This window comes from Primulina huaijiensis, chromosome 9, assembly GCF_012295235.1.
Source record: "Primulina huaijiensis isolate GDHJ02 chromosome 9, ASM1229523v2, whole genome shotgun sequence".
NCBI classification, from domain to species: domain Eukaryota; kingdom Viridiplantae; phylum Streptophyta; class Magnoliopsida; order Lamiales; family Gesneriaceae; genus Primulina; species Primulina huaijiensis.
The window spans coordinates 21,763,646-21,776,560 of NC_133314.1; the positions used below are offsets into that span (position 1 = coordinate 21,763,646).

General features: G+C 34.9%; 3 protein-coding genes across 3 annotated transcripts; 2 read left to right on the top strand and 1 right to left on the bottom strand.

Annotated features, from left to right (window-relative positions):
- Positions 1 to 407: 407 nt before the first annotated feature.
- Positions 408 to 2,376, bottom strand: LOC140983741 (small ubiquitin-related modifier 1-like). The gene is made up of 3 exons (XM_073450857.1): positions 2,058 to 2,376; positions 1,076 to 1,225; positions 408 to 654 (listed from the first exon to the last, which is right to left on the bottom strand). The coding sequence occupies exons 1-3, from the start codon at positions 2,127 to 2,129 to the stop codon at positions 583 to 585; spliced, it is 294 nt and encodes a 97-aa protein (XP_073306958.1). The 5' UTR covers positions 2,130 to 2,376; the 3' UTR covers positions 408 to 582.
- Positions 2,377 to 5,307: 2,931 nt separating this feature from the next.
- LOC140985041 (ethylene-responsive transcription factor 3-like) lies at positions 5,308 to 6,582 on the top strand. The gene has a single exon (XM_073452775.1). It carries the CDS (start codon positions 5,598 to 5,600, stop codon positions 6,276 to 6,278), a length of 681 nt encoding a protein of 226 aa, XP_073308876.1. The 5' UTR covers positions 5,308 to 5,597; the 3' UTR covers positions 6,279 to 6,582.
- A 3,484-nt stretch (positions 6,583 to 10,066) lies between these two features.
- On the top strand, positions 10,067 to 12,829 carry LOC140983970 (putative BPI/LBP family protein At1g04970). Its single transcript, XM_073451118.1, has 4 exons — positions 10,067 to 10,630; positions 11,729 to 11,868; positions 12,201 to 12,552; positions 12,773 to 12,829. Exons 1-4 carry the CDS (start codon positions 10,226 to 10,228, stop codon positions 12,827 to 12,829), a joined length of 954 nt encoding a protein of 317 aa, XP_073307219.1. The 5' UTR covers positions 10,067 to 10,225.
- Positions 12,830 to 12,915: the final 86 nt, after the last annotated feature.

Here is a 12,915-nt window from a genome sequence, read left to right on the forward strand (position 1 = left end):
TCTGTGATGATAAGTCGACTATTATATTGGAGTATAATCCAACTCCCCGGTTGAACCAAACAATATTAAAAGACTCGAACAAAAAACATATATAGCCGAACTGTGTGTGTTGGGGCGTGTGGGGGACGAAGCTATTTGTGTGTATAAATGTTTAAGCGGGGTTGGAATTCCATCCTTGCCAGCCCTCTCTAGCTCCACCACTACAACAAAAAAGAATGTCGATTGAGTAAAATAAAATATCATTGAACCCATGACAAATATTTGCCAAGGAACCAACTTCAGTTTCAGCCAAATCATTCCTTTGTTTCTTTCTATTTTATACACACTCGAGGACAAGTAGCAACCATCAAAAAACAGGAACAAAATGAAGCCAATGAAAACGAGTGACACGCTGTACACAAAAAATATATGACACTGTTAATACTGAGTTTGATAAAAGAAGAAGAATTAGCAAATGTATGGCTTTCAATTTAGATTCTTACAAACCCAATATACCAAAGCAAAGCAATGTAAACTGTGCTTAAAAGAGTCGAACAAACCGACTTGTATTAATTTCACGTCTTTCCGTCGTCGTCGTCATCATCACAGATACGCAATGGTGCCTCCAGTCTGGTGCAGCATTGCATCAATCTCATCACCATCTTCCATTTTCAGCTGTAAAGATATAGTATATATAATCAGTGTGTTCAAGAGCTATAAGATCATCTCCGGCCCATTGCACCAGTTTGGCATCGGATAATATCAATATAATAAATCTATGTTTAATCAAATAATTCAATTTATTTAATTTAATAATTGATTTTCTACTTTATATTAATTAAATACCATTTAAATATTATTAATTAATAAAATGTATTATTTAAATCATTTTAAACAATTATAATACATATACAGAATAAAAAAATATAAAGGAAAAACATGGGTTGGCGCAATGAACAATGTTGTGGCATTGCCATCCCATGTGTGAGGATGGTGCCCCTGTTGGAATGCAAAACCCAGCGCCAAAATAGCTGTTGGCAGTGGTTGGGAGATGCATCGATGATCCAGAAACGAGAAAATGAGAGAGATGTAAGACCTCATCTGGAGTTTGTTCTCCTCGGAGACGACGACCATCAAATAGAAAAGCAATAGAATTGAAATCCACGGATTGTCGGTCACAATAGGCGTTCATAAGCTTCTTCAGCTGAGTATTCTTCTTAATCCTGAAAAATACTTCGTTTCCATCCTACAAAAATTAACTCAAGAGTCTCAGATCAGGCACTTGCTTATTCAGCTTCCCAGCATCCAAAAACCAAAATGTAATGGACAATTAAAGTCTTAGCACGAAGTTTAATAAAAAGGATCAATAAGAATGACCTCTAATGTTCAGGTGGAATTTTTCTTTTTGTCCTGCAATGGTTATGTAATAACTGACCCAAATTCATAAACACATAGAAACACGACGAAAATTTCACAGAAAAGTTTTTTCACATGGGTTTTTTTTAAAAAAAATTCATCTACGTGCAGTCCATGTTATTGTTTTCTTTTTGCAGAATCCTACAAGGCAGAGCTTACTGGAACCAGAAGCCAACTAAGGTAGCAACAGATATATACTACGAACAATAACTCAAAGAAATGGTTGATATCAGTCACCATAATCATAGCGAAAGGGAATTCGAAGCTAACATGTACATGTACTTTGGGCTATAAATGGAAAAAAATATTCTGAGAATTTGTCCTTCAAAGTCAACCCGATAAACACGGTCCCTTCAGGCTTCAGCAATAAGCTACTAACGCATGAAACTCCCAAATTTGGGGGAAAAATTTAAATCCAACCTTGGTTGAGAAGTTCTGATCTAAATATCTGATACACCATAGGACTAGGAGAACACCACAAATAGCTCAACGTCCATCAATCACCATAAAATTTCAACAACCAATAGAGGCTAAATCGTGACAATAGAACAAGTAAACAGAATAAAAGAGGAAACTAACAAAATAGAAACTCAGCTGCATCCATAATTCCAGAACCCACAAGAAAATCATCAATCAAAAAAACCAAAGTGAGAAAGCGAGACCTGCCCTTTGACTTTTAGATTGATGTGTCCCGCCGGATCAGAGGGCTTCTTCTCATCTTCTACATTCGACATTTTTTTCTCCGAGGTCTTCGATTACTGTTCTTCTTCTTCGAAACAGGGGTTTAAGCTTTTCAAGTCCTATGTCTAGTCCAGCCTTCTTATTTGGGGTTTGGGAAATCACATATTTTTTTAATTCGTAAATTAATTAGGGGTGGCGTGGGGATACGAATTTGACGGTTCCGATGCTTTCAAATAAAATCGACGGTCCCAATTCCGATTTCTTCGTGTGTGAAACGACGTCGTCGCCGTGGGCTTTTCTCATCTGCGAACGAAACAACGGACCTCGATAGATATGCCGCGTAATTTGTACGCCAAAGTGCCAAAGTTCAGCGGGGTACATGGAAACAAGAGAATGTAAAAAATATTCGCATTCTACCCCTTCGTGTAGCTTATTATTTTATTTTTAAATTAAACAAGGGACCACAGTGTAAATAGACGAAACTTTTTTAAAAAAAGGGCCTTCCCCAAAAGTACTGTAATCAATTTTATCTTATTTCAAGTTAGTTTATCAAAAATTCTTTAAAAAATAGTTATCAAATTAGTCTTTTGCTAACGTTATGTTATAAGTGCGTCTTTTAAAGTCTATACTGCTTCACCACAATCAATTTATCATAATATTTTCTTCTCTCACATCAATTTTTCGTTTGATTGTCTAGCAATAACACACGATTTCTCTCACGAACTAAGAGAAGCTCAAACTCACTTAAAAACCACATTATCATGAGATTAACAGTTGCAAGGCACTACAAGCAGTGCCAGCGGATCACTTGCATATTAACTAACTCATATGTGATAAAGACAATCGTATCAACTCATATTATATGATAATGCCTTTGAATAATGAATTTTGTTATATCTAAGTGCTATTGTTATTTATTCATGTATAAGAATAGGCTAAGGATTAAAAAAAAAGTTTATTGGATCGATAAAGACCGGGTTCAACATTGATGAATCGAAACTGCAATTATCACTTGTGCCAACAATGATGCTCCTTAAATTTTATTCTTAAAAAAAGTTCTCACCTAATACGGATCCCTAAAGGTTGATTAAGTAAGCTTAAATCATTTATCCAAATGTTTACACTGCCACTACTCCATTGCTCTAGGCAAAAGGTTATGCATGTGCCGTGCACGTTTATTTTCAATATCAGCTTCGGTACATGAACAAATATCATATAATATATGGTTTCACCTACAAATTTTATAGTAAATTGGGATTTTTTTTCTCGATTTTTGTTATTTCTCATCGGATTATTGATGCATCACTATACATATCAACATTACATTGATGTCACGTCAGCTTCGTATCGGAAAAAGAACTAAAATTGCCAAAAAAATCAAAGATAGAAGACTAAAATTAAAATTTGACAACATAAAAGACTAATGTCTTTCAAACATCATACATTCATACATCGATGTCACATCATTGTCATACATTAGATCTTATAACACTACAGTTTTTCTCATGGCTTTCATGGTCGCCATGAAAAATGTTTACGCATCCCTAGTCAGGTACGTGGTCACTTTCTCCATTAAAGTTTCGCCCTCCATGCCCTTCTAGGCATCAGACCCTTCATCGTCCGTTGCTTTCAGATCCGACCTCGTTATGTACACGGACACACATAATATATACACATACACACACATAATATATNCATAATATGTTTTTATTCCTTTACGAGATGATTCAATATATTAACCACTCATTTCAAATTTTATGACATTGTCTTGTGAATCATGTCAATCAACATTATCCATTGGACAATTGTGGCCCAAGTATTTGTGGTGTCGTCATTTTTTAACATCATCATTTGCCGCAATAACAAATATAGAGAGTTCAATACTGAGATGAAACTTATTTACTGAATGTACGGTTTTGATATTATCCATCATATCCACGAGATGAATTTCACCGCAGCGGTACACATCAAGGTAAATATGATTGATGAATAGTATATAAAAAAAATATACATACACCATGAGGTGGATGATAATTTGTCTAAATTACACATATAAATGAGATTTAGTCTTAAGGTCTCATGGATCTTAGGCATCTCCTTTGTCACTAGGTCTATTAATGAAAATTCGATTGATGGCTGGCAAAACAAATTATGATATCTATATCTATATTCATCAAATATGTAGTTCGTGTATTTTATACTATTGTACAACTTCGTTTAGAACTCGGGCGTGAATGGTGGGTGGCCGTCGATAAAAAGCCGTTAATATGAATGAATTGGTGGTGATAGCAGACAAAGAGGGAAAAAACAAAGTACATGCATTTTTTTTTTTTTTAAGTTAGGCATCATATTGAATTTGTATCATGTTCAAACGATGTATTACATCTATAAATATATACATTTCTTCACAAATTCAAATATCTGTTTTCAAGTTGAGAATCTCAATTCTCGAGTTTCTCTTTTCTCCTAATTATTTCTATAATATTTGTGAAGCGTTTGTTCTCTATATCAAGAAAGCGTATGTTTTCAAAGAATACATAGTGAGTAATAATTTACATTATAAAATATTATTGTGAAATTATTTTCATCTTGTTTGTGGTTTCTACTATAATTAATTTTTAGAAGTTTTAATCGTAAATATGAAAGTATAATTTTATTATTCATTTGCATAATTATATATATATCAAGATGCCATACGTGTAGTTTACAAGAAAATTATGCTTATTTTTTTAGATATATAAAAAATTATCATCTCGCAGTTTGTATGAAAGGAATACTTTGAAAATGTAATGGGATTTGTAGGGATGACGTGTGTGTAAAAACATGACACATGGTATTGAATGCATTCACATTGAAATTTACTCTTTGACCAAACACTGAAACTTTCATAAAAACCCCAACCAGAAACCATTTATCTACCACGCCACTGTTGCTTCCATCTCACGTAAATTGTGAAGCACAGGAAATGACATTACCAATCCAGCTCCGAGTCTGACCCCACTAGTTAATTAATATATATATATATATATATATATTTTATATTTATATAAAAAAATTATTGTTTTTTTATATTTCTACAGTTATATACGTTGTCACCATTATGATTGAATAAAAGAACAAAAAGAAAAAAACGAGAGGGATTATTAAAGGAGATCTGGAGTGATTAGAGGGGCGATTTTGTCTTTTGGTGTGGAGGGATCGTGGAATGGAATATTGGTGGTGAAAGACGAGGTCGATTTGTGGGGCGCGTGAGAAGGTAGAGAAATCGATAAAGCAATTCCTCTCCCCCCACCAAATATACGTTATAATTTTAAATTAGGTTAAAATCAATTTTCATCCTTTCTTTTACCTTCAATAGAGAGAGGATTCTCGAAATGAATAGGATTGCCAAATTCTAATTTATTTCTTTCTGGGTGCTTGTATATATGTGTTGTTCTTGTTGATTATTTCTTTTTCTTCCCGTATCTTTTTTGTTTTGTAAATTTTGGCTTGATTTGTGTGTTCGATCTTTGAGTTGGATCATGCGGAAAGGCAGAGTAGCGGCGGCTGTTGATGGCGGAGAAGCTAACGGATCTGGGGAATCTAAGGAGATCAGATTTCGTGGGGTGAGGAAGAGGCCATGGGGAAGATTTGCTGCGGAGATCAGGGACCCTTGGAAGAAGACCCGTGTTTGGCTCGGCACTTTCGATTCGGCAGAGGACGCCGCTCGCGCCTACGACGCGGCGGCTCGTTCCCTTCGTGGTCCCAAGGCTAAGACCAACTTCCCGTCGCCAATGGATGGCACTGTTTTCCCTGTTTTTAATCCGCAAAAGCCTAATCAACCTCGAAGAAACAGTAACCCACACGATCCGTTTGTAGATTCTCGGTTTTACCCCCAGGATCACCAGATGCTTGCCCATCAGAGGCCGACGTCCAGCGGCATGAGCAGCACTGTAGAATCTTTTAGTGGGCCACGGCAACCGCCGCCTCCGCCTCTACTTGGGCATCAGAGGAGACACCCACGGTCGCCTCCGGTTGTTCCCGATGATTGCCACAGTGACTGTGATTCATCCTCATCTGTGGTAGATGATACTGAGTGTGATAACGCCTCATCTTGTAAAAAACTCTTGCCTTTCGACCTCAACATGACGCCACCTGTGGACTCTTCTGCTGACATGGATGCTGACCTGGAAGATCTCGCTTGTACCGTCCTCCGTCTCTGAGTTGTTTCAGATGATGAGGTCGGGAGGAGCTCATTTGGTTAATTTACTCATTTCGAAAAAAATTATTTAAGGAAAAAAAACCAACAAAATATGAAGAAAAAAGTGAGAGGAAAGCTCATAGACAGGGTGGAGGCCTGTAGTATTATGTGTTATAGCAGCTAAGAAAACTCTTGAGGATCTGTTTTCCTACGAGTGTTTGTTGTCTGATGAGAAAATTTTATTTTATGTTTTATGGATAATAGAGGATATAATGATGGATACTTGGGCTTGTTGTTAACTTAATAACAGTCTTCTTTCGAGTTTATATGAATCCCTTGGTATTGGACCATTGCGGTGACTAAGAATTAGGTTTAGAATAATTCTGCATCTGTTTTCCCGCTTATATGTGGGGTTTTGAACATACTGGTTTTGCAATCCCTGTTATTCCAATTTCTTGAAGTGAACATAGAAATTTTTAGTGCCTTGGTGTTACTGATCCTATCATGGATCGATAAAGCTACCAAAGTTGTAGATCCACTGATGTTTTCTTTTTTTCTTGACTAGGTTAATCTGGATATCTTTTGCTGTTTCCTTGGGTCGATGATATTCTGGTTAGCTGGTATTTTTATCTTATGGTTTTACCCATGTTAGGGTTTGCATTTGAGAATTGTTTGATGAGAAATGATGTGGGTTTCTTTGCATGAAATGATCGATTTCATGATAATTTAAATTATCTTTCCATTTTTGTTTACAATTTTTCCCTCTTCGATTAAGTATAATGTTTGAGAGTTGTTGCTTTGTTAAGAACTGGTTATTGAAAACCCATAATGAGTTAGAGTTGGCTCAAGTTTAGGCGAGTTGCTGCTTTTGTGCCTTGTTGCAAGCTAAGGTGCTCGATTTGGATGCACTATTACATAATGCTTATTCATTTTCTCTCATAGACTAACGAGCATTTATTTTATAGTTGTCCAGTGGTATATAAAGCATTTATGTTGAATTACTTGTTCAACTTTTCTTTAGAATGTGGTGTGTGTAGCTTGTTAGAAGAGCAAGGCACACCGGGGCTCATGGGTGCCATAATACTTATGAGCCCCAATGTGCCTTGCTCTTCTAACAACCATGATCGAGAATCACTGCCTTCGGGTTTTACTCATTGAATCTCCTTACACTCTTTATCTAAACCAGGTGTGTAAATTTATACTGGTGTCATTTGTTTCAACGCACCTTGTCTCACTGAAGGCATAAATAACAGGAGTAGTTACTCTTTTTGGATTCACTGCATATATTTCTATGCTGTCTGGAATCTTTGCAATTCAAGGTTGGGGTCCGTTGCCTATCTCTTCCGGTCAGCCGACATGCTACTGTCGGAGCTTTATTCATACCAACATGAATGACTTTACTCAATGACTTGACATGTTTGTTATGGTTCCCGAATATTTTCATTGATTTTTTACTCCTTCAACCCAATGTAAGTCATGATCAATGCATGTGAGTTTCAAATGTGTGAAATTTGTAATATCTCGTTTTCATTTTGTGTTGGTGACTTCTAGTTGGGATTCCTCGCTGGTGATACCCTCAATTGATGATTCCATATGTGAATTTCTCTAAAATGTACTCTATTAGAATGAAGTAATTGCTCATTTGGGGATCCTAAAGTTTGATATGTACAATGGGTATTAGATTGAAGACATCTGTTGGGAGTATACCAATTATTGTTGTATTCTTCAAAACAAGACCAGAATATTGTGTTTTATTGTACTGCATTGTGTGATGGTGACTGTAATATTTACTGGGATTTTGCATCTACTTACAGTGAACCGAGGATGGCTCATCTAATTTCTTGATTGCTGTGAGGTTTTCATGTGCCTAATCTTATATCCTGGGAGGGTTTCAAGTGTCAGAAATTTTTCTGAAGCTATTATTTATTGCTGTTTGATCTACAGAGGAACAATCTTACTCCTTTGCTCTCATTTTCTCTCCAAGCTTTCATGTAATCCTCCTTTTCCCTCGTCATTTAACAGCAAGCTTCTCTATTGTTGTTCCAAGTGCTTCGAAGAAATCTTGAGCAAATCCCAAGCAAATCCAAGGTCTTCTCCTTAGCTAACGTCGAACTAACCGACTATTCTCGAAAGAGATCTAAAAAAGTTCCATGTTTTTGTGCGTTAGTTGTATAATGGAATCTGGAGCTGCTCCTTCCAACGCAATAATGGTATGCAATGACTTACTCCACCAATTTTCCCATAGTTTCTCATTCTCTCTAATAAATTCTACATCTGAGTATCTGACTCACTACTGTGCGAATGAGAAATCCTTCACTAACAAAATGATTTACTCCAACAGCCTATTTTTCCTTTTAATGTAGTACAACTTCCATACATCCCCAATAAAATCTCACCCCTGGCAAAATCATCTTGAGATTGATCCTTGAGGAATGTATTTATAAATTTGCCATACCAATAAAACTCTGGACATAACAATGTTATAGAAAATATTGTAGTTAAATTTTTTTCCCACGAGAGTTAATGTGTTTTTGATTGAACCTCATGTTCTAATTAATCAATTAGGCCCACAATTATTACTTCATTCGTATCTGTTGTGTAAATGTAACATTAAAAATAGAGAACTTGATTTTTACTGATGATTGATTTTTATTTGAGAGCTGGATTTTTTTTTTAATTCTCAAAAACTTATTCATTAAAGGGGGAAAAAAGCAATAGAAAACTTGACACAAAATATTCAAATCATGGTACATTATCTGGAATTTCAAGTCCTTTATGACCAAAACCCAGTACAAATTATGAAATTTTAGGTGATTACAGTATAGAGCATTAAAGCCACGAAGTTGTTCTTTCAATTTCATAATAAATATATCAAGAAGTTCTTGTTCTAAGTATAGGATAAATGATTGAATTATCTTTGTTTGTCATTTTCTGGATAATTTTTACCTATATTTTAATGTTTCTATCACATCCCATGTATATTTCTACGATTATTTGTCTAACATTAATTAAATCATTAATTATTTATCTTCTATCAATCAAATCATTGAATTTAAATTACAATATTATCCTTAATAAATAGTATTATTAATATTTTATTAATGATTCAAGAGACAAAATTCAAATTTAATTAATTAAATCAAACAATATTATTTATCAATCAAATCAAATATTCTATTAACTATCATTTTTAATTATTATTATTATTATTATATATATATATTATTAATTTACGTATTATTATCATATCTTTAACTTAAAAAGCGTTATACCTAACAGTTATTGCCATCTCTGATTCACTTGCTCCAATGCTCAGCTTAGTCTAATGGTTAACCAAATTAGATATTTGTGTGTTTCGATTTCACAAAAGGGTAATCGGATTTTTTTAATTGATTATTGGCGACAAATTGTCTCATACGTTTGAACATCTGATTAATAGTCAAATTATGTACTTTTAATTTGCACTTTCGATAATTTTTTTTATTTGGACCTTGCATCAAATATTCTTATATATTTTAATATCCAATTTATATGTTTTACCCAAATTAGATACGTTTTCACTTCAATTTCACGAAAAAACACCCATAAATTTTTAAATAAATATTGACATCAAATAGTCCAATGTTTTTTAATGCCCAATTTTCATGTTCTAGGTTTCAATTTTGTACTTTGTTATGTAAAAAAATTTATTGATGAAAGGGTGACGTCACACGCTTTAGAGTCCTGCAATGGCAACGTCTTTCTTTTTTAATTTTTAGTTAATTCAACAACCGATGGATGTTTCATATTTAATAACTAGACAATCATTACGTATTAATTACCTTCTGTCATTTTCTATCCTCCACCCCATCGATCTGTAGGAAAGTAGATTTTTCAAGAACACTGCTCAAATTTTACTGTCGAACCCATTGATGTTGATTCAACCATTCCACTTCTTATCTGGGTTAATTTATCCCCAGACATACATTAATGTCTCGCTCGATTTTGGCTTTTGTGCTACTCTTTTTGTTCACCCTTTCTTGCAATCGTGTTCAATCTGAAGAAGGGTATGTAGAGGCAGAGATATCGAGCAAAGGTCTGGATTTTCTCAAGAATTTGCTGATAGAAAAGGCAGAGTCTTCTTTGATTACACTGCAGCTGCCCATGATTGAGAAGTCTCTGAAAATCCCGATATTAGGTAACGTTGATGCGGTTCTTTCCAACATCACAATTGAAAGAATACACGTGAATAAATCTACTTTGCAAACCGGAGATACTGGAATTGTTATGGATGTTTCTGGCGTCTTTGCGAATTTGACCATGAATTGGAAGTATTCGTACAGAACTTGGCTGCTTCCCATCTCGGTCTTCGACAAGGGAACCGCTACTGTTCGGGTATGATGCTTACACGAACTGTTTGTTATGTTTATTCTAGAATCAAAGTGTGGATGATTTGAGTTTTGGAATCTATTGTTTAGTTTACTTTGGCAAGAACAAGAATGGCCTGTCAGCATAATGCATAGAATGATCAGGTAATTAAAAATATGTTCAATATCTATGATTCTTCTCAAGTACAGTGCACCAACTAGTCTTAAAATCAGAATTTGCTGGTCGTCCATGGCTGGACGTGTTATGTTTGTGTCCCTATTCTGTTTCGACATTGTATTTGTCAGCAGCCAGTCCTTGTATCTACCACAAAGAAATGAAGAAAATTAAAAATGAATTTTTATGTAATTTGATATTAAAGGATCTTATAGTTCTTGATTATAGTGGTTGGCGAATCCAGACCACCTCAGTTGGAGTGAGGGATGTCAAGGTGCACTGGCTTATTAGGAATCATGGGCTCATGGCATGCTAAAAAAAAAAAGATGCGAAATAAATATTTAACATTGTGGCAGGCTTAGTTTTTTGCAATAATGTGCATAAACTCTTGAATTGGTTTACGCAGTTGGATAATAAAGAGGGTGTAGTTGTTTTTCCAATTTGATTAAATAGCAAAATTATTAAATCCACTATCTTGGCTCCAAATTATCTCACAAATGGACGACTCTTAAGTCATGAGCATGTTGAGAGATTTAGAATATTTAAGCAACAATGTAAACAAGTTTGTGTTGCGTACTATACACTTTTCACACTCAAGTATGTGTTGTTGTTTCCGAAGGCTGATGCCAGAATTCAACCATCAGTAATTTGTAAAAATTTGAAGGGAATCGATAATTGTTTTAATTTGATTAAATGTGTTGGTGCTTTGGATGCTGAGATAGTTGCAAATATGTGAAAATGATCCTTTCAAAGACAAAGCCTGTCAGGTTCTGCATTGTCCTCTTAGTCTTATAAAATAAAATTGCTACGAGCTTATTTGTTTCCACAAATTTCACCATTTTAAGCCATCTGGGTTTAGCAGAAAAATCTGCGAACCCTTGACATGAAATCGTACATTCGTCACTGAGTTGACTTTTGTACTGAGGCTTGATGAATTTTGCTTCTTCAAAGGTCGAAGGACTGGAAGTTGGCCTCTCTCTCAGTTTGATGACTATACACGGGTCTCCTAAGCTTTCTCTTCTGGATTGTGGATGTTACGTGGATGATGTTTCAATACATTTGGAGGGAGGATCTTCATGGTTTTATCAAGGGTATGTTTTCTCATGTGGTTTTTTTGCCTTTTGAGGTTTATAGATGATTTTAGCTTTTTCCCCACCAGATGTTGTTTACATATATAATTTGAATATCAAAATTGTGCAAATTTCATTTTCTCATCCTAAATATGTTTGAAGCGGTTTCTTTCTGTAATTTTTGGAATTTGATTTATGGGCTTCAGCATCAGCTTCCAACAATCTATTTCTGTCTGCTACTTCTTTTGTCTTCTTGTTTACACTTGACGGGTTCTTCAGACTTCAAACCTTTGTTATTATTTCCCCTCGTAACTTTTAATGGTTTAAAAAATTATTCCCCTTTCTGTTTCCAGGTTGGTAGATGCTTTTGAGGATAAAATCAGTTCTGCTGTTGAAGACGCTGTTTCTAACAAAATAAAAGATGCGGTGGCCAAGCTTGAATCTTCATTACTCTCTCTTCCTAAAGAAATACCAGTTACTGATATAGCTATTCTGAATGTCACGTTTATCAATGACCCGGTATTGAGTGAATCATCTGTTGAACTGAAAATCAACGGGTTGGTCTCTTCCAAGGATGGAGTCGAGCTTTTGAACCACTACCATAAACTATCACACGATTCAGTTTCATGCAACCAAGAAGATAAGACGACCAAAATTTCTATTCATGAAGATGTTATCAAGTCAGCATCGTCAGTTTACTTTGAGGTAAGTTTTTTTAACTTCTCCAGCCAATCAATCTGATCAGAGTTGTTCAATAGTATCGTTTCTTTAATTTTCTTTATCTTGGCAGCCTACCGCAAGTGATTACTTAATTTGGCTGTTGCTTTCCTTTTCTTTTTGATCGGTATTGGTTGTCGCTTTCTTGAAATAACAGAACATTATTATTGACTGATCAACAACTAAAAGTCATGGTTTTTTTAAATAGGCAGGTAAGATGCATTGGATGGTTGATAAATTACCGGATCAATCCCTCTTAANATAGTATTATTAATATTTTATTAATGATTCAAGAGACAAAATTCAAATTTAATTAATTAAATCAAACAATATTATTTATCAATCAAATCA

Bases quoted from the DNA above. Each gene is read 5' to 3' on its own strand.
- LOC140983741 (XM_073450857.1), bottom strand. From the start codon at position 2,129: ATGTCGAATGTAGAAGATGAGAAGAAGCCCTCTGATCCGGCGGGACAC. The intron at 1,226-2,057 runs GTCTCGCTTTCT...TAATTTTTGTAG, and splicing joins ATCTAAAAGTCAAAGGGCAG to GATGGAAACGAAGTATTTTT. The intron at 655-1,075 runs GTCTTACATCTC...ATATCTTTACAG, and splicing joins GAGAACAAACTCCAGATGAG to CTGAAAATGGAAGATGGTGA.
- LOC140985041 (XM_073452775.1), top strand. From the start codon at position 5,598: ATGCGGAAAGGCAGAGTAGCGGCGGCTGTTGATGGCGGAGAAGCTAAC.